Source organism: Ictidomys tridecemlineatus, chromosome 8 (genome assembly GCF_052094955.1).
Source record: "Ictidomys tridecemlineatus isolate mIctTri1 chromosome 8, mIctTri1.hap1, whole genome shotgun sequence".
Classification (NCBI taxonomy): Eukaryota; Metazoa; Chordata; class Mammalia; order Rodentia; family Sciuridae; genus Ictidomys; species Ictidomys tridecemlineatus.
This window is the reverse complement of record NC_135484.1, coordinates 134,808,419-134,827,669: the sequence shown is the minus strand read 5'-3', so window position 1 is coordinate 134,827,669 and position 19,251 is coordinate 134,808,419. Positions and strand designations below refer to the sequence as shown.

The following is a 19,251-nucleotide window of genomic DNA, read 5'->3' as shown; positions in this document are numbered from 1 at the left end:
TCCCTAGGGGATACCTATTACATACATATCAAGCTGCTTAAAATAGTCCCATACTCCTTTCCCCTCTGGATAGTGGTACATTGTCAACAATTTAAGATTTAATTTGCTAATATACTGTCTTAAGAGGGCATAAGTAGTAAAAATTCCATGAAGAAATGGGGGAAATCATTGCTCAGTCCCAAGGGAAACACTACCTATGTTAACAGAAATACAAATATTCCTAATAGTTCTCTAGGGTTTGAGTAGGGCTTATCTGTGCCCTCTGAGATTCATGTTGAAATGTAATCCTCATTGTACAATATTAAGCAATGGGACGAGGTGGGACATTTAATAGGTGATTAGGCTCCAACCTAATAAACAAAGTTATTAATCCATTAAACCAAGTTGCCGCAGTCTGGCTGGGCACAGAATCATAAGCCACTCACAGCTTTGTAGATTCAAACAGCAATTCTTTATTCCCAAACTCACACCGGCCCTCTACAAACACGTTCTGGGGAAATTCACGTTCTGCTGCAAAATACACTACTCCCCCAGGCTTTTTATCCCAAATACCTTCTGAATTCCATGAGAACTCAACGGGAACTCAGGCAGCAGGATACGCCCTATTCCCAGCAGGAATAACCTTAAACCTGGAACTGCCCTAAACCCAGATTGTCCTAAATCGGGAATGCCCTAAACCCAAGGAGTGGGATACTTCCTAAAACCTGCAGGATACACCCTAAACCTGGATCTACCCTGGTCCTTGAGCAGGGTCACCTTTCTCAAACATACATGCAATGTCACAGCGAATGTCCAAGGCAAGTCCATTTCTACGAGTCCTTCCTCTAAGCAACATGGAGTACGTTGGCAAGGAAATTTTGATGCGTCATTCCTACTTGGCAATGGCCCTCAGCACCAAGTTAACTAAGGGTTAATGGGTTGAGAGTGGGTCCAATATAAAAGCTGGTTTGGCCATGTGTCTAGTGTGCTCCTCGATTCTTGCCATGGATACTTTGCATTGCACTGGGACTCTGCCCTTAAGTCTGCCATTGCCCCGTAAAGACCCTTGACCCTGGACCAGAACTGTGAGCCATAATGAACCTCTTTCCTTTATAATAAAAACCGTCTGTGGTATTGAAGATGAACTAAGTCATGGTACTCAGTTTCAATGGTGCTGAGGCACCTAAACAGTTCAACCATCAGGCCATCGTTGATCTTGGGGGCCAATGTTAGAACATGTCACTCTGTGAAAAGAAACAAATGAGGTACAAACACAAATGGAAGGTGTCTTCAATCTGTGGAACTGATCAGCCCTGAGAAAGGGTCTTTAATTAATCCATCAAGTCTAGGTTTATCAATTCTGATTAAAGGACCTTGAATAAGACACATGAAAGAAGCAGTCACCTTAACAGGTAAAGGTGATAGGGAAAAAAGACTCAGACTCTAGGAAGGGCATCCCAAGTGCATGAGTTGGGGGAGATGGGCCCATCAGTCTCTGTCTCACAGAGGTGGTACCTGACATGTTAGAGAATGGATAAGTATTTTAACTCTGGGAAAATTTAGAATTCACCACAGAGATGAGGAAATAACCAGAACTCGTGTAGTTAAAACCTGATGTTAAAAAACTCAAAAGTAAAATAAGTCCTAAACCATTTTAAAACTAGGCAAAAGCATTTGAATGGGCATTTCTTAGAGAAAGATAGATAATAAGCTAAAAAGCACATGAGAAGTTCGACATCGTGACTCATCAGGAAACACAACTCAAAGCTGTGGTAAAATACCACATCATGACTCCTTACATGACATGTTCTCAGTAGGCAAATGCACTTAGAAAAAAAAAAAATGGAGTAGTGGTTCTAGGGCTCTGAGGAGACGGAGGGGGGGAAATGAGTAGCCCATTTGTTTTTGAAGTAATGAAAATATTCTGGAGTTAGACAGTGGTGACAGTTGTACAGCTTTATGAATATACTGAATTATATGCTTTAAAGGAACAAATATTATTAAAGCAAAATTTTGAGATGGAGACATCTCTGAAATAAATGGTGTTATATCGCTGTGCAGGTTGTTAGCCTGGTCCTAGGGCAAATTCCCTAAGTCACCAGCAGCATTGCTAAGTAGCATCTGGAAAAATGGCCACTGGATCTAAGGATATTTTATAATAAAAATCCAGAGATCAGTAGGCACAGACTGGTGAAGGCGTTCCTGCACCTATTGTCTGACAGGGTCACAGCGTGGGGGATGCTGAGGCAAGGCCGTGCCATTTGGAAACCAGAACCATTAGGAATATTAAGTGTCTTGTTTATGATACTCATGATATGGATAACAGGGCATACGTTAATCAATAATAAAAGGACGTATTGCCTGAGATTGCAGGAAAATTCCCAGAATGAGACTAAGGATACAATTGAGACATGCCATGAGGTGCATTTCAATGTCTCTCAGGATACAAACAATGGTGTTATTCCTCAAGCTTAAACAACAAGAAATATTTATTCCATGGTTAACAATTTACACTAGCCCCACCCACCCCCAACCCCATCCTAAAGCCACAACCTGTAAAACAGCCCAGGTACAGAAAAACAATTGCTGTGCCAACAGTACAAGGACCACCGTGGTAGCTTATGGTATCCCCTCGAGGACAAGAGGCTAATAAAAATACATTCCCCAACCAATAGACCCTCCTTTGCTTTACGCAGAAACTTGTGATGAAAATGGAAAACACACAGTTAATATAAATGACAAATGGGTTGAGGTGTAAAGCCTGCCCTTTAGTTAAAGATTACAAAGACATAAGAATTGGTGTGCTTTGACCAAGGATCAAGGAAGTTCTTTAAGCAAGCAGTTGACTAGGTCATATGAAAAAATAAAATTACCTTGGAAATTAAAATAGAATAATGTAAAATTAACATAGATATATTTTAGAGGCACTTCAGAGTATTAGGCTTTTAAATAATAGGCTTTCACTATGTTAAGTGTGTTTTACTGAGATTTTAGTTTAGAAGTAAGAAAGCTTACCAATAATCATAAACATGCTTTAAAGTTAAAGGTTAATGAAATAATTATAGGTATGCTTTAAAGTTAGAAGTGAATAATAGCTCAGGAGTCATGTAGTCTAGTTGCATCCCCTAGCACCTAGTGATGGAGGTGAAAATCTAAAAGCTTAATCATAATTGACTAAGGTTAAAGAAAAATATTTTGAACAAGGCACTCAATATCTTAGGTAATCAATGTATGTCAGAAAAGATTGTAATTCTTGAAAATTATGTAAATCAAGAGAGTTTCAGGCTTTGAAGCTATCCATTATCTACCTGAAAAAACACCTGCAAAAAAGGTATAAAAATAAAGGTCCCTCCAGAGGCAGCATGAGATGTCTTCTGGAGGTTGCTCCTAACTTGCAACCTGTCATCCAGACTCTTCTTCTTTCCCCTATGCCACTCCTCCTTCAGGACCATCCTGGACCCTCACTACCCGCTCCGGGGCTGGACCTCGGCAACAGATTACTTTCATGAACCCTACATTGGCTAGAGAGGAGAGGGACAGGACAACATGAAGTACACAAAGACCTGGGAGCGGAAGAGAATCTGTGGGGACAAGTTTCTGTAGTTTCTTGGTTGGTTGAGTCTATAAGCAGGATGGAATTTAGTCATGATGGCTAATCTTGAAAATACGGGAAAGGAATGTGAGGCAGTTTTACGTTTCTTTCTTGGTTAAGCTTGAAACTATCAGTTAAACTCTTTCTTTCCTCCATCCTGCTGGTAACTTAATTCAGGATGTCTCAGAATACTTCTTTTCAATTTTATGATGTGCATGTTATATATTTAAAAGGTGTTAATTGATATTTATTTATTTATTTATTTGGGGGTACTGGGGATTTTAGCCAAGGGAGTTTAACCACTGAGCCCCAAACCTAGCCCTTTTTATTTTTTGAGACAGGGGATCACTAGATTGCTGAGGCTAGCTTTGAACTCTAGATCCTCCCACCTCTACATCCCTAGCTGCTGGGATTACAGGCATGGGCCAGAGAATAAAGATGTTCTTAGGAAAAAAAAAAATTAAGGAGGACCTAGAGTTGGGGGCCTCCTTAAAATTTTAAGAAAGTGTGCCTCCTAAATGTTTGGTGGTAAACATCTGTCTTGCCTCACCTTAATTCTGGCCCTCAGGAGAGAACACTAATTTTCATTAATTTGAAACAGGTGGGGTGATCTGCTCAGGGACAAGCTTCTGGGAAAGATTCCCTGCTTCAGAGGAAAAGTCATTTGGTCTGTTCTCTTCCTGGGGACAACAACATGTCAACATGAAACATATTTCCAATTGCTTCCAGCCTTGAGGATAAAGCTGATACAAAAAAAGGACAGGGAAGAGTGTGGCTCTTGGATGACATGAACTACTAAATCAACTTGCTTAAAGTGGCCCCTGCTCTGCACCTCCTGACGAACACAAGCCATTTGACTCAGTCTCTGTTTCTCTCACATTGCCAGAGAAGACTAGAGCTGATTATATACCAGCACCACAGCCTAAGCACCAGAAGTTGGAAAAGAGCTCAGTTGCTAAGAGTTAGGACACTTGTGTTCCCTATGAGGGTCCTGGACTAGTACTAATTATTGGGGGAGGAGCTAGAACCAACAGTTTTTAAAAACATTTTTAAAACAATTATGAGTAGATAGAAAGCATACCAAAAATATTACGAGTGAATAGAAATCATATCAAAAAAACGGGTTTCTCTGTTGCAGTTTCATACAAGCATATTCATATTTTCACTAGATCCACCCTACTTCTTAAATTCTCTTGTCACCCCATGCCATACCTCTGGTCTATTCCCCTTCTCCATTAGTTCCTACTTTCATGTCTTTTTTATTGCCCCCTACATTCCAGATACGAGAGAAAAAAGTGAGATATTGTTTTTCTGAGATTAACTTATTTTGCTTAAAATGATGATCGCCAGTTTCATCCATTTTCATGCAAATTAACTTATTTCCTTCTTTATGATTGAATAAACTCAGCCATATATATGCACATATATGAATATATGTGTGTGTCTATATATAATATTTTCTTTATCCATTCAACTGCTAACAGGCACCAAGGCTCATTCCATAACTTGGCTTTTGTGAACAGTGCTGGGATAAACGTGGGGATGCAGCTGTCTCTGTACTATGCTGACTTTGATTCCTTCACATACACATGGAGAAGAGCGGTATAACTGAATCATAACGGTAGTCCTATTTTAGTTTCTGAGGAACCTCCCTACATTCCCATACTGATGGAGCTAATTTACATTCCCACCAACAGCCTGTAAGAGAAACAGACACATACATCCAGCGGAATCCCTCCTTCCTGTCAGGCAGGAGCTCACACTGACAGGATTTTCCTCCCCTAAAATCCCAGCCTCTCATTCTGCCTTTCTTCCTGGAAGCAGGAAAGACCAGACTTCTAGGTTTTGTGTCTTCCCCATCCCCAGCCTCTTCCTCCTGATTTATTAGTTTTTTCTTTCGGTTTCCGAGAATGCAGTGCACAACAGCTCCAGCGTGTGGCGAGGTGCTGAAGCGCAAAGGGGTGGGTCACCAAGGCGAGGCCAGCTGCAGGAGGAGGGGATAGTGACTCATTCCTGAGTAGGCCCTATCCTGGCGGAGTCGCAGTTCACCCAGGAGCCTCCCCAGAAATTTCCTGCCGCCAAACAGGGCTGATTAAAGATCTCTGCAAGGGCTGAGTCTCCAGGCTGAACCCGCCTGGCTGCAGCATGAGGGTCCTGGTCTGCGATTCCGAGGTCCTTATCCCCAGGCACTGCAAGTAGAAGAGGCCTTGGTGCAGAAGGTGGCAGGTGAGTGTTTCTCTGCGCGGGGCGAGGTTTAGCAGGGTAACTTGATGCAACCAAGTTTTGGAAACCAGAGGCCCCAGCTGGGAAGTGGGATCCTGGAACATGGAATGTGAGCAAAACAAGAGAATCCCAGAAGGCAGGAGCTGGTACCAGAGCAGTGCAGTGCAATTCCAAAAAGACAAACATGCAGCTCAGCCTCCTGCTTCTCTGCTTGCCTCTTACCTGCCCCTGGCTGGCCCTGGCCCTCATCCTGGTGGGGGTTCAAGCTCCAACACAGCTCCCTCCTAATGGCCCTATATTCTCCCCTCTCCTCTCCTCAGGGAGTCACAGCATGACTTCTGCCTTACCTTTCACTGTGCTTTCAAAATCTCCAGTCTCCAATTCAAAATCCCAGCACCCTTTATTCATCTGAGATTCCCCCCTAATTGATGGAGCTCTTGCTGTTTCCTGAGCATACTTCCAGGTGCTTAGACTCAGGATACCAGGCACCTTTCCTGCAGGAGCAGCCAGTCTTGTGGGTCCAACAATAGAAGAGACAAAGAATTACAATAAGGAGTGAAGAGTCAGGGTGGGAGAGTGGGGAGCTCTAGACTAGGACATCAGAGGTCTCCTGGTGCTGAGCCTAGGAGAGAGGAGGGAGTGATTGGAGCCTGGTGACAGGGATGGTGTAGGGAGTCTTTTAAGTTATATATCACTGTTTTTCAAGGCTCAGAGGTGATGGGGGGATCAGGGAGGGTAGAAGTGAAGGCTGTGAAAGGTGGGAGGCTGGAGCAGGGGATGGGGCCAGGCAGATGGGAAGCCATTTAGAAAAGGCATTTTTGAGCTTATCCCAAGGGCCACTGGAGTTTTAATGGAGAGCTCATAGGATCAAGAGAGCACTTCTCTCTCAGGATGCTGTGTGTCCATCTGGGGTCCTGACATTCTGAGCCCATGTTCTGAGGCTCCCCAGCCCACTTGAATTGCATTTTAGTGAACAGGGACTATTGCAATGGAGAGAGAGCTCAGGGGCAGGGAGGTCAGAGGCTCTGCAGAGGAGGCAGGTGGTCTGGACTAGGCACAGGGTCACAGGGGCTGGAGTAGGAGTAGAAAGATTTGGGAGGGGTCTGAAGGCAGACCTGGACAATAGGTTTGGGGAGACCTTGAAGAAATGGGAAGGAGTCAGGGAGGTTTCCCAAGGTTTAAGGCCAGCCCCTGGTGAGGGAGGGCCTTACTGCATAGAGCTGCCCACTGGTGTTTTCACTCCACCTCCTCTGGCTTCACACCTACCACCTCCCTGCTCTTGCTTTGACCTGTCACCTGCTGTTCCCTGCATGCTTTTCTGCTCTTTCATGCCTTGCCAGTGTGCTGTTCTACAGAGACCAGCCCTTTCCTCACGTGCAGAATCTACTTCCATAGCTGTGTTCACTAGAAAAGTGAAAGCCAAGCAGAGACCACACACAGTGTTCTGAGCCCCATTTCACTGTGTTTCTCTGTCTTCTCTGCCCCCAGACCCTGCATCATGGATTCTGTTTCTGAAGCAAATGGCACCTTTGCCTGCCAGGTTTTGAAGATGCTGTGTCAAGACAAACCTTCACAAAATGTGTTTTTTTCTCCTCTGAGCATCTCCTCTGCCCTGGCCATGGTCCTCCTGGGGGCAAAGGGCAACACCAAGGTCCAGATGGCTCAGGTAAGCTTTCCTGTCACCCTGGAAGAGGTACTGGTATGCAAGGCTTGTCTCTTATCTCTCTTTGAGCTTTTCCAGAACTGATGAGGAAGGAGGGGTGAGCCTGGACCATTTCAGGGAGAGGGGTACAGGAAGGGAGAAAGGCGAGGAGTCTCCTCCAGTGAAATTTTTTGAGGGGTGGCAGGGTTAGTTTCCCCAATTAATAATCTGGAGGAGACTCTCACAAGTTTGCCTTGCAATTTGTTTAGGAAATGACGATGAGAAGTTGGGGTATAGCTCAGCAGTAAAGCATGTGCCTAGCATGCCTGAGGTCCTGGGTTGCTAATATCTATTTTTTATTGGAGTAAAGGTTTGCAACTGTAATTATTCATTGATGAGCAAGGTTAATAAGTTTTGCTTTGTTTCTCTACCAACCTGCCTTGCTGAGTGGGGAGATAAACAAAATAATCAAAGGAAGATTAACAGGTGTGTTCCTATTCACTTCTATAGACCATGGAGACCTGGGTAGCTCTAATGAAAAAGCATTCAGTGAACATCTAGAAATGATTGCAAATCAGTCACTGTCTCTTAAGGTTTTTTTTTTTTTTTTTTGGTTTTTTTGTTTGTTTGTTTGTTTGTTTTGGGGTGTTTTTTTTTTGTGGGGGAGACAGGTACCTGAGAAAAAGCCTAAAAACTTGTGTCATTGTTGAGCTCTACCCCTGCTCACACCTTTATGATGGGAGTATTAGGCACTGATGATGCAGGGTGACTTTCTGTTTCCTGGAGGACCCTTTTCAGTGATGTCTGCTTGTTTTAATAATTTCGCTGCTCTGATAAAGGAGTGAAGGTTTATGCATAGAGGAAGTTCTCTCTGCCTAAGTCTTGGGATTTTTTTCTAGGTTTTATGCCCACTGAGAGCCCCTTTCCAACAAAGTGTGAATTATGAATTCCCAAATGAAAGTGAAGAAACAAGAAGGGAGGGAAAGGTTGGTCAATGGGCATTAAGTTACAGTAGGTTAGGAGCAGGATGTTCTGGTGACTATAGAAAAGGATGATCTAGTACATATATTTCAAAAAGAAAACTATTGCCTGTGACTTTATCAGATGTGACTTGGGAGATCTGCATACCCCCAGGGTTCAACTGGATGATAAGCACATGCTCATACACTTTACTGCTGATAGCCAGAAGGGAAACTGTAAGGCTGCAGAAATCTCCTTAAAGGTTATTTGTTTTCCTTCATGTTGTAAGTGGTAAGACACCATTATTTAAAAAAAAAAAAAAAGCTTTTAAAAGGAAAGTAGAAAAACAATTAAAAGTCCCTAAGGACTCACTCTGCAGAGGCAGCTCTCTGAGAATGAGAGACACTTTCTTCCAGTCTTATGTCCACATTTTGTATTTAATTTTTATACTTTGATGACCCACTGTATTTTTCTTTGTATAAATGTTCTTTCAATTAATGGGAGGATTCAGTGAGATAATTCATCTGAAGCAAATGTTCAACATGAGTTAGCTATTATTATCATAATGATATCACCGTCTCAGGTGAAATTGCTTTTAGCTTTTAGTTTCCAATTGTGGTAAAATACACATATAAAATTTGCCATCTTAACACATTTACAGCCTATAATTCAGTGGCTTTTTGTTCTTTTATGATAGATTTTCTTCTTATTAATCTATAAACTTGATGAAATGAATTTAATTGCTTTTTATCTTTTTCCATGCTATAGTACACTGTGTATGGCATGAGAAATATAGCTGTTGAATATTTTTAGAAAACAATTCCCTCCAAAGATCATCTACAGCTTTCAAGAATCTTATCTTTTATTGTTTCTCCTTTGTATATCTGTATATTTAGATTCCTTGGGGGGCACTTTTTAAAATTGAAATAACTATTTAACTGATACCCAGAAACATAAAAATTATACATATTTACAGGGTAGCTATTATGTGATGTTTTAATTCATATGTACATTGTGTAATGTTTAAATCTGGTAAACAATTCATCTGTATGCATTTCTGGATAATCTCTTTTTCACTTATAACTTGCATTCTGGGTACTTTTAATTTTTTTTTTCCAGTTGCTGATGTCTGTCTATTTTGCATGGACATGTGTACTTTCTTTCATAGAACCAGTTCTTAGGCTTATTGACCATTTTAAGTTTTTCCCTAAAATCCTTAGTAATTTTTCTGTACCTTTTCTAACATCATGAGTTGGAAATTTTGCTATTTCAATATTTCCTTGGCAATATGACAACAATTAATGCTGTTTTTACTTACCTTTTGTGGAATGTTATATTACCTTCTGGTAATATAACTCTTATTTTTTTTTTAAGAGAAAGAGAGAGAGAGAGAGGAAGAGAGAATTTTTTAATATTTATTTTATAGTTTTTGATGGACACAACATTTTTATTTTATTTTTATGTGGTACTGAGGATCAAACCCAGCACCCCAAGCATGCCATGCAAGCACGTTACAGCTTGAGCCACATCCCCAGTTCCAATATAACTTTTATTTTGATCATTTGCTAAACCATCTGTTACATGCTTAGAATAGTATTTCAAGTAATTCTTGACAATCATTTATTTAGAAACTGTTTGAAATAGTTACTTCATAGTTTAATTTCCATGGTGTTGGTATTTTATTTGTAGTGTTATTTACATTTATGTTGAGGTCATTGAATATAAACTGTGTATTTTCTGTCTTTCAAAGTCAATTAAAACTTTTTTATGGCTTAGTATGTGACACATTTTATGAAATATGAAGTATCATAAAATATATGTGTGCGTGTATATATATATATATATAATCTCTATAGCATACTATTTTAAGTATTCTGTTTTGTTCATATGTATCACACTGCTCATTTTTTACTTTCATTTCCTTTTGAAGATTATCATTATGATTGCATCCCTGTCCAATTTTTTCATGGATTTTTAGTTTTACATGTTTTTTTTTGGGGGGGGGAAATTATAGAGGAAAGTTTTCCTCTATTTATGCTGTCCCTGGGATGCAAGACTTAAGAATAGTCCCTTATCTGAACCTCTCTTGCCCTTTCATTTTTTTTCCATTGCTCATCTGTAAACTATGCAGAGAGTTCTGTGCAAGTGGAAGAGCCATATCTTTTACTTACCAGTTTCCTGGTCCCTCTATCCACCTATCCCACTAGTGTCACATCTCAATTAGAAACTACTTCCTCACAAAGGATAATTTCATGCAGTATTTGAGAAAAAAAATTACATGCAAATTCTAGTTAAGGCTGAGATCAAAATTGATAGTTTTCTCTTGCTTTCCTTCACAGGCAATGTCTTTAAACACAGAAGAAGACATCCATAAAAACTTCCAGATGCTTCTCACCCAAGTGAACAAGCCTGGATCAAAGTACTTGCTTACAACAGCCAACAGGCTCTTTGGAGAGAAGACCTGTGATTTCCTCTCAGTAAGTTGAGTCAGTAGAACAATAAAAGTCGTATTTAAAATACCTGGTGATTTACATTGCCGAAGATAGACCATGCAGACCAGAGAGGATGGGACACTTAGAAAGTGTAGCAGCTCTTTGAGTACATTGAGGTTAAAAGATGGAGAGTAAGAGACCAGCTTGGGCAACCTAGTGATACCCTTATCTCAAAAACAAAACGACTGGTGCAGTGGCACATGTGCTAGAAGCTCAAGAGGCTGAGACAGGAGGATCATGAGTTCAAAGCCAGCCTCAGCAACATCAAGGAGCTAAGCAACTCAGTAAGACCCTGTCTCTAAATAAAATACAAAATTTGGCTGGTGATGTGGCTCAGCGGTCCAGTGCACATGAGTTCAATCCCTATACCAAAAAAAAATTGGAAAAAAGGAAAAGAAAACAATGCCTTGGGACATAGCTGCTTGATAGAACATTTGCCTAGCATGCTTAAGGCCCTGGGCGCCATCCCCAGTGCTTCAAAAACAAGCAAACAATGAAACAAAACCTAGAAAAGTTGAGAAACTTATGGTAAATTTTCTTTAAAGACCCCTGATTCTATAATCATAGCTGTATTCTTTCAAATTATACCATATCTAAATTTTATTTTATTTCATGTATATATCTCAGGTTATTCAGAGCTCAAGACATACTTGCTTACAAACTTAGTTATTTCAACTTCTAGTAGCTTAAGATGTGATCATGTTTAAAAGATCTGTGTGTTTTTTTAATTTTAAAAAAGCATATAGCTGGCATTGAGAATGTTTTGAAGCTCACTGACATTTTTTATTTAGGAACATGGCCTCACTGAACACTTTTCTCTCCAAAGACATTTAAGGAGTCCTGTCTTCAGTTCTATCATGCGGAGCTGGAGCTGCTGTCCTTTGCTGAAGCTACAGAGGAGTCCAGGGAGCATATAAACAGCTGGGTCTCAAAAGAGACAAAAGGTCAGAATTATGAGTCATTCCCCTCTCCTCCCACCCTAGTTCTGTCCTATCTTCCCATAGTTTCCCCCCATCTCCTCACTGCTATTGTCACTGATGTTGCAGGAGGTCAGAGCAAGGTTGTCTGGCTGAGCCTCATGGTGTGTGTGAACCTTAGTGGATCACGGAAAATCTGATCAATGCCCAGGTTTTCAAAACCAGAGGATTAATGCTATCAGTTCTCCTGGAACCAGAGTGACTGATAAAAGTGTTAAAAAAAAAAAAAAAACTCATAGGCCAGATTTCCCATGTAATCCTTTACATTACAACATACTGTCACTGTCCTGTAATGTTCACATGGCAGCTGACTGTCCTCTCTGGGGGAAGATCAGTGGCCAGCTCTTCTCCAAGTCATGCCCTTGGCCCTCCTCTTCCTGGGGTCAGTTTGGACTACATTCCTCCCACTTTTACATGTGAACCTGACTTCTACTGCTTCTTTCCTATCTCTCACTCAAGTGCCCTTCATGAGACTTGAGAAGCCTAGACTACATTAGTCAACCACGGAGCCTGATGTTGAGCCACATGGCTGATTCATTGCACAGACTAAGAACATCCCCAAGATCAGTGATGGTTTGATGTTTGAACCATTCAGACACTTGTACCATCTGCATTTCTGTATTTCTGCTAACAAATGAAATGGTAAAAAATAGAGGTAGTTCTTTCCTCAGTTTCTTCTTAGAATCTTTATTTCTTGTGCCTCTTGAGGCAGCAAATTAGCAAGTAATATTCTTAGTTCCTTGGAAATATACCCTTTGATATCCAGGGTAAGAAGGAAGTACCTTCACCTACCCAAATCATTATCTGTTCCAGGGATACCAAGAGGATGCAATCATAATATCTTTTCCAATAGTTTCCAGAAACTCCTCCTGTGCCCTTTGTGTGGACCCATCCATTCTGGCTGCCCCAGAAATGTTGCCAGGTAGCTGTACAATGTTAGAACTGGGCCTGACCACAGGGCCTTAGACCTGACACTGCTCTTACCCACAGCAGGTAATGTCAGCTCCTACCCAGCCCCTCTCTCCTTTGTTGCTTGTCAAGTTTCTGCTTTGTCCCAACCTGCTTTCCTCCAGTGACTTAGAATTCATTCGCCATCTTCAACTTGGTGGCTCTTCCAGGGTCTGTTGTCATCAATAACACTCATAGCCAGAATTTTTAACTTTTGTACATAACCATCAGAACACCATATTTGAAACCCAATTGGACTCCAAGACATCGTGTCATGCTTATTCACCACGGGTTCATAAAAAGCAACTGATAGTCTCTGCTTTAACTTGAAAGGAAAAATTCAAGAGTTGCTGCCACCTAACTTGATTGATGAGCAGGCCAGGCTGGTTCTTGTCAATGCCATCTACTTCAAAGGAACATGGGATGAGCCATTTGACAAAACATGCACGTGTGAAATGCCCTTTAAAATAAACCAGGTAGGGAGAATCTTTAAAATATCATGCTAGTCTAGTGAAGAAATTGAATAGAAAATTTTAACTTTGTAAGTTATAAATGGTTAAAAATAATTTTGAATTTATCATCTCTCTTAATGAATTTTAAATTCACTTAATATTATATGAAAAAATAATACTTGCTGTGTGTGATTGTTTGCAACCTTTACAGGCCTTACTATTTCTGATAACTCTTATGCATATATTGCTACTATTAATTCTGGAAACTATAGGTTTCTGTAAACCCAGGTGCTTAGATAATAAACAAAAAATAGGTCACACACACACACACACACACACACACACACATACATACACACACACATGTCAAATATGGGACAGGCTGGAACAAGGGAATGTGATTATACATATTTTTTATTTAAGATTTTTGATGTGTTTTGTTTTATGCTTTTTCATTGCTGGGAATCAACTCCAGGGCCTTGTGCTTCTCCTCTACCACAACCCAGCCTTTTAATCAATTTTTAAAAACTAAAATAAGCTTTCCTTTGAGTTGTTGTTGATAATAACCTATCATCATTAATTCAACATTTCTTGCTTTCTATTATTAAAAATGAGTTGTAAAAGACTTAGTCAACTAGGAGGTATAACTTCAATTAAAGCAGAAGTAAAAATAGTTTACCTAAATCCCTAATCCCTTAAAATATAAATTTAATGCAATAGGAAGCTTGAATGCATTAACTCCTCCCTCTCTTTGAAAGGCATATTTTAGATAACTATTAATCTTTAGCAGTGCTGGATCACCATTCATTTAATTGTTTTCTTCCCCCTTTTTGTACTGTTTTAAATTCTGTGCTCATCTGTTCATCCCTCCCAGAAGGAGGAAATACCAGTGCAGATGATGTGTCAGGAAGCCTATTTTAACATCGGCTACATGAATGAGGTGCACACACAGGTGTTGGAGCTGCCCTACGTCGGCAAGGAGCTGAGCATGATCATTCTGCTCCCAGACGATGGTGTGGATCTCAGCTCGGTGAGTCAGGAGGGGCTGCAGTCCTTTGCACTCAGAATTTCTGAGGCAAGAATGTGGTTATGCTGTTGGCTCTTTTTCTTGAAAGCTCCACCACCATTTCCGGCCTTTGTGTTAGCCCTTCAAGTGAGTGATGCCTACAAACTCAGCCTGCAGAGCACAGTTTTGTTCAAGACTGGCTTCCACTTTACTCTATGTGAGGCCCTTGCAATGACATAACCCAACTCAGCCTCAGCTTTTTCATTGCTAGAATTGGAAAATGATGATGTGAGCCTGATAGTGGTATTGAGAGGACAGAGTGGGGGGCAGCTTCTCTAACAACTTAGCATGTTGCCTGACAAACAGTAAACTCTCTCCAGATGGGTTTCATCGGCATCACCATTGTCAGCATCATACTTAAATTCTAAGAACCTATGCTAGAGGTTGAGACAATCCTACACTTTGACCTAAGAAAGCAGGAAGGGGAGAATGGTGGCACATAGGGAGCTGTGAGGTCCAATGCTCAGATGGCGGAACCAGAGACAGCCCCAAATGGCCCATCCCTGTCCTCCTTGCTTCCTTGTGGTATGATCCCTATAGAGAGAAAGTCAACCATCCTCTCAATGGTGGCAGTGGAAAGGGATGACCTAAGGAGTCTGTAAGCAGAGCCACCCTATGGGCTCTTCCTTTGTCCAGCTCCCAACTGGGACAATGAATTTCCACAAACAGTGTCACATCCCACATTAGGCAGGTATCCTCTCCTGGAGGGGCTCACACTGAGAGCCCTTCCTTTTCCAGCCTTTTTTTCTTACTATCGATGGTTCATTGTCTTCAAAACTAAGCCTTGTTCCAACCAACAAATACCACTAGATAAGCACCATCCACTGGGCGTGGACACCTGTCAGAATGACACATCCACAGTGGATGGATAAGGAGGGGCAGCCACAGTCTTCCTGCAGGGAAGTCACATAGGGGATAGCACATGGGGTGGTGGACAAGTCAGATCCCTCACAAGCTTTCAGGCAGCTGAAGAAGCCGCCCATCCTGAGTGGACAGTCAACATGGAATGTTCATGGAAATGTCTGTGTGGTCTGTAGATACACACTGAAGTCTGAATGTGAACCTGTGATTCTGGTCTTTCAGGTGGAACATAACCTGACTTTTGACAAATTCAGAGCCTGGACCAAGCCAGCCTCTATGAAGAATATTGAAGTGGAAGTTCTCCTTCCGAGATTTAAACTGCAGGAGGATTATGACATGGAGTCTGTGCTTCAGCGTCTGGGAATGGTCGATGCCTTCCAACAGGGCAAGGCTGACTTGTCTGCCATGTCAACTGAGACAGACCTGTGTCTGTCCAAGGTTGTGCACAAGAGTGTCGTGGAGGTGAATGAAGAAGGCACTGAGGCTGCATCGGCCACAGGCATAGTAATTATGGGATGTTGTGCAGCCTGTTTGCCGAGGTTCTGTGCTGATCACCCCTTCCTCTTCTTCATTAGGCATAACAAAACCAACACCCTTCTGTTCTGTGGCAGGTTCTCATCTCCCTAAGGGTTGCACTTCCTCTGTATGGAGAGTTTCCCTCTTTCACTGTCCCCAAATTCCCCCTATAGTTCCATAAGGATGGGCCTACACATGAATCAGTTAAAAAATTGAGGACAGGGTCCTAAACCTTCTGAACCACTTGCCGGCATGATCTCATAATGCACCACACTCAGCTGTCCCTGTACTGCCTACTCATTTGTACCACGGAACCAGGATCCTAGCAAATAATAGGCTGTCTTGATTTCCTGTTGTATTTAGGATGAAGGCAGTACAGATGCCATAGGATAGTTTGCAAAGTTTTCCTAGCTGTCCCCAAATGTATTTCCTACTCATTTCACAGCGGTGCATACTTGTTATGCTGTGGTTTCCTGGCACCTCACATCTTGCCACACACCTGCCTTAACCTGACTACCTCAATAATTGTGGGAAGCCATTCTCGCACGTGATTGGGCACCTCCCTGACTGGGTGTGAGGCATTCCGGCCAAGCTACATAAGAACTAATGCCCACCCTTTTTAGGTGCGAGAGCCCGTCCATGTGGGGGGTGTGACTGACCATTGACCCACACACCAGTCACTAACCCTGACCTTAGAATGCTGTCCCCCTCGACCTTCATTGGATGGAATTTTCCCATGAAATTCTTGTTCCCCAATAAAAGGCCACTCCCTGGCGTGCTGTCTCTCTCTCCTGCTAGTCTCCTGTGTAAACCTCGATACCCCATCGGGTGGCTCCAGGCGGGAGCCAGAGGGGGCCATCTCTGACCTGGTCAAGAAAAAGGTAAATTGAGTTTATGTGTGTTTATTTTGATCTCACTAGTTAACTTCTATGCTTCGAACCTCTAGTATGAAGCTAGCGAGCTGGTCGCTCACCAGACATTGAGATTCACATTTTTGCATATTCATGTCCAGTTGTCTGATGGCTATTTGCTGAAGAGAATATATTGCTCCATAGAATGATCTTAGCACATTTGTTTTGCAGTAATGCATTGTACATGTGTGAATCTATATCTAGATTCTCTATTCTCTTCCACATGTCTATATGATATAGACACATTTGTAAATATCTATATATCTCCTTAATTTTACTACAACATGATCTTGATTACTGGAGCTTAAAAATGTCTTAAAATAATGTAGTTTAAAGCTTTCAACTTTTTCCTTATTTTCTAAGTTGCTTAAATAGATTTATACTAGGTCCTTTGCATTTCCATGTAAATTTTAGAATGAGCCTCTAGATTTCTATGAAAAGCCTGCTGAGATTTTGATTGGAATTGCATTCATCAATAGATTAATTCAGGGGGAATTGACATGTTAACAATATTGAACCTTCCAATCCATGAGTACATTCTCATCTTTTCTTTTGTTTTATGTCCTTTCTCTGAGCTGTGATTGTAGTTTTCAGTGTACAGGTCTTATATATATTTCACCAAATTTATTTCTAAGTATTTCACACTAATTCTAGTGAAAGTGATTTTTTAAAAATATTTTCAGTTTCTGATTATTCATTGTGCATACATGGATATATAGTTGATGTTTTTGCATACTGTACACTTTACTGAAATTTTGTTAAATATTAGTTTCAGTAGCTTCTTACATATTTCTTAGAATTTTCTACATAGATGGTCATGTTGTCCATGAAAAAAGACAATTTTCGTTTTTGTTGTACAATTGAATGTCTTTAATTTCTTTTTTCTTGCTTCATTGCATTGGTTGAAAGTTCCAGTACAATACTGAATAGAAGTTTTGAGAACAGAAATCCCTGCTTTGGTCTTATTTATAGATTTGAAACTATTCGGCCTTTCACCATTAAATATGTTAGCTGTAGGGTTTTTGTTGTCTTTTGCTTTGCTTTTTGTAGATGTCCTTTATTAGGTTGAGGAAGTAGTTTTCTGAGGGTTGTGCATTAATACAAATCGATGTTCAATTTTTTAATGTTTTCTGTATCTATTGAGATTATCATATTGAGATGACCATGAACATAGTATTTTCATGTTAGAATGAAACTGATTGTTTTTTAAATTATGCTCAGCATGATGGCACATGCCTATGAGCCCAACTCCCCAGAAGACTAAGGCAGGAGGATCACAAGTTGGAGGCCAGCCTGGGCAACTTAGCAAGAACGTATCTGAATATAAAATAAAAACTGCTCAGAAAATACTTTTCTAACATTCATGAGGCCCTAGGATTAATTTTTAATATCACAGCATATAAGGAGAAAAAACACATTCCAACTCACTGAATCCCTCCTTTGTGTAAAGCAGGGACTCAGAATACAGACTTATAGGATTTTCCTCCCCTAAAATCCCAGCCTGTCATTCTTCTTTTACTTTCTGAAAGCAAGAAAGCCCAGAGTTCTAGCTTCTGTGCTCTGCCCCAGCCCCCATAGTGTTATCCCAGCCAATGCCCCATGGGACCTTGCAAGTCAGCCTTTGGTTGTCAGTTTCAGAGCACTTTTCAATTTACAAATCTTTGTACACAGCATGTGGTGCCCAACAAGAGTGGCCTCCCAATGAGCAGAATACATGGTGTTCCAGTGTATTCTGCTCATTGGAAAAGGCAAAAAAGTGGAGTGAGCAGGTGATAGTGACCCATCCCTGGGTAGAGAGGAGATCCTTCCCTGCCTTGACCCAAGTCACACTGAATGCCCTCCCTGGGGCTGTGCCTGCAGACTGGAAATCCCACTGCCAAACAGGGCTCATGAAAGGTCTTTGGGAGTGCAGAGACCCCAGAGTGGACCTAGAGAGGCACAGCTGCAGGCTCCTGTTCCTGTGATTCAGAGGTCAGCCCCAAGCTGACAGCACTGAGACCTGAGGTAGGGGCTTTGTGGAAGGTCCTGGTAAAGGCTTCTCTGCACAGGACCAGGAGTGGCAGAGCACCAAGAGAGGCAAGCACTCCACCAACTGAGCTATATCCCTAGTACCCTGCATATACACAATTTAAATGATATAATGAATGTTTCATCATATGGGACAGTGAAACCAACAAATATTAAGTTTTTCCAATGGGCAGAATGTTTTCTCTTGTAGCAACAGAAAAAGTAGAAATAATCCTCTTACTTATCACTTATGAAGATGAAATTGTCTTGATTCTCAAAAAGATTCAATAACATATTCAATGTTGAGGGCCACAGCCGAGTCGGGTGATGCATGGCATTTTTGCCAGAACGGAGTGGTTGAGAGGTGACGCCAGCGAGTTCTTGCAGAGTTCCCGTTCAGTCCCAGTTGAGCTCTCACGGGGATTCCCGGAGAACTCCCATTGGTTGGGGAAGTGCCGGAGGAGGGATATTTCCGACTGCTGGTTCCTGGTCGAGCCTCGTGGCATTCGAGAGAATTCCTGGGGAGTGTGTGTGGAGCGTGCTGGTGGAGTTCAGAAATAAAGTTTGTTCCTGCTTCAGTGGCTCATGATTTGTGCCAGACTGCGGCATTTGGCAGCCCATGTGG

General features: G+C 41.5%; 1 protein-coding gene across 1 annotated transcript; it reads left to right on the top strand.

Annotated features, from left to right (window-relative positions):
- Positions 1-5,559: 5,559 nt before the first annotated feature.
- LOC144366311 (serpin B9-like) lies at positions 5,560-16,482 on the top strand. The gene is made up of 7 exons (XM_078020439.1): positions 5,560-5,797; positions 7,283-7,460; positions 10,736-10,873; positions 11,715-11,832; positions 13,147-13,289; positions 14,140-14,295; positions 15,415-16,482. Exons 2-7 carry the CDS (start codon positions 7,293-7,295, stop codon positions 15,817-15,819), a joined length of 1,128 nt encoding a protein of 375 aa, XP_077876565.1. The 5' UTR covers positions 5,560-5,797; positions 7,283-7,292; the 3' UTR covers positions 15,820-16,482.
- The last annotated feature ends 2,769 nt before the right edge of the window (positions 16,483-19,251 follow it).

What these genes read in the sequence shown, in the direction of transcription:
- LOC144366311 (XM_078020439.1), top strand. Translation starts at nt 7,293, where the DNA reads ATGGATTCTGTTTCTGAAGCAAATGGCACCTTTGCCTGCCAGGTTTTG. An exon ending in CCAAGGTCCAGATGGCTCAG is followed by an intron (nt 7,461 to 10,735) that starts GTAAGCTTTCCT and finishes TTTCCTTCACAG; the next exon opens with GCAATGTCTTTAAACACAGA. An exon ending in GGTCTCAAAAGAGACAAAAG is followed by an intron (nt 11,833 to 13,146) that starts GTCAGAATTATG and finishes TTAACTTGAAAG; the next exon opens with GAAAAATTCAAGAGTTGCTG.